At 55.6% G+C, this 1,290-nt stretch overlaps 1 protein-coding gene across 1 annotated transcript in view; it reads right to left on the reverse strand.

Moving 5' to 3' along the window:
* LOC104501606 (presqualene diphosphate phosphatase-like) overlaps positions 1 to 302 on the reverse strand; it is a gene marked incomplete at both ends in the record, with an annotated part of 1,614 nt that extends 1,312 nt beyond the window's left edge. The window contains one exon of the mRNA XM_010145444.1: positions 10 to 302. Within this exon, the coding sequence (XP_010143746.1) occupies positions 10 to 302 (293 nt within the window). The remainder of the gene's footprint in view (positions 1 to 9) is intronic.
* Between the last annotated feature and the right edge of the window lie 988 nt (positions 303 to 1,290).

The following is a 1,290-nucleotide window of genomic DNA, read 5'->3' on the forward strand; positions in this document are numbered from 1 at the left end:
GTATGTCGCGTAGCCCAGCAGCAAACCGAAGAGCACGTCCGTCATGTTGTGCCTGCCCAGCATGACCCTTGAAAGGCTGACGATGAGGGCCCAGAGCACCACCAGCACCCGCAGCGGGACAGCCAGCACCAGGTGGCGAAGAATGAAGCGGCAGACCAGGGCGGCTCTGCTGGCATGGCCCGACGGAAAGGAGTACTGGTCCACTGAGATGGTGAAGAACATGTCCATCTTGTTGTGGGTGGGCCGCCGCCGCCTGACAAGCCCTTTCAGCACCGTCACCAGCAGGAGATCCAGCAGCAGCGCTAGGAGACAGTAACAGCGTGTGAGCAAAGTCTGCGGTTTGCGGTTTTGTTAGGCTTTTTTTCTCCTCCATGGAAAACAAGGCAAGAATCAAAGCAAAGCCGGTAGCTAAGAAGAAAGCACTTGGCTACCGAGACCTGCTCAGAGAAAGCAGTGTTTCCCATGGCTACAACACCCAGGTAGGGACAGCCTGGCCAGCTCCAGCAGGAGCCGTCTTCCACCTCTGCTCCTGCCTGCCACAGCCAACAGCAGGGCTCTGCCCGGCTTGCGCCCGAGGGCGTTTCTTCCTGTGTGAAATCGATGGCACCATGACCCGGGGCTCAAACGGACCCTTCAGACAGACCTCCTTAGGCAGGAGGTCTCCAGGTCCCTTTTCACAAGGTGATGCTAGATGGAAAAGATGCACAAAACTCGATGTTTCCCACCAATCAAATTTCAATTCCAATCATGAGATACCAATTATTTCCCACTTAATAAAAGAGTAAGAACTAAGAACCTAAAGAGATTTGTTGCTCTGGGGCTACTACAGTTTCTAAATGAGCAAAAACGGAGAATCTGAGTATGCTCAACAGGGGCCAGGATAGGGAGGATGTTACACCACTCAAGATTAAAATGCAGGCTTTAAACTGAGATTCGGCACTGGCTGATACAGATTAATCCTCGTGGGTACTGCCTGCGGGGAGCCAAGGGCGCAGACGCCTGCGTGCCGGAGCCGCTCTTCAGGCAAGGGGCTGGTGTCTCAACACCACGCAGCTGTGGTGGAACGTGGTGGTCTGAAGAGCTGGAGAAAGAAATGAGCTGCCGGCTCCCTGAACGTTCTGTGCAACTGCAGGAGCAGTTCAGCTGCCAGGAGGCTCTCGGTGCGCGGCTGGAGCTGTGATGGATGAGCCATACCCGTGCCACCACCCCCTCCAGCTGCAGGGTTACTTGTTCTGCTACACCAGGCACCCCCGATGAGCCTGCTCCGGTTACTCAGAATCCGCTGGCTCC

Source organism: Buceros rhinoceros, unplaced genomic scaffold, assembly GCF_000710305.1.
Source record: "Buceros rhinoceros silvestris isolate BGI_N320 unplaced genomic scaffold, ASM71030v1 scaffold20971, whole genome shotgun sequence".
Lineage (NCBI taxonomy): Eukaryota > Metazoa > Chordata > Aves > Bucerotiformes > Bucerotidae > Buceros > Buceros rhinoceros.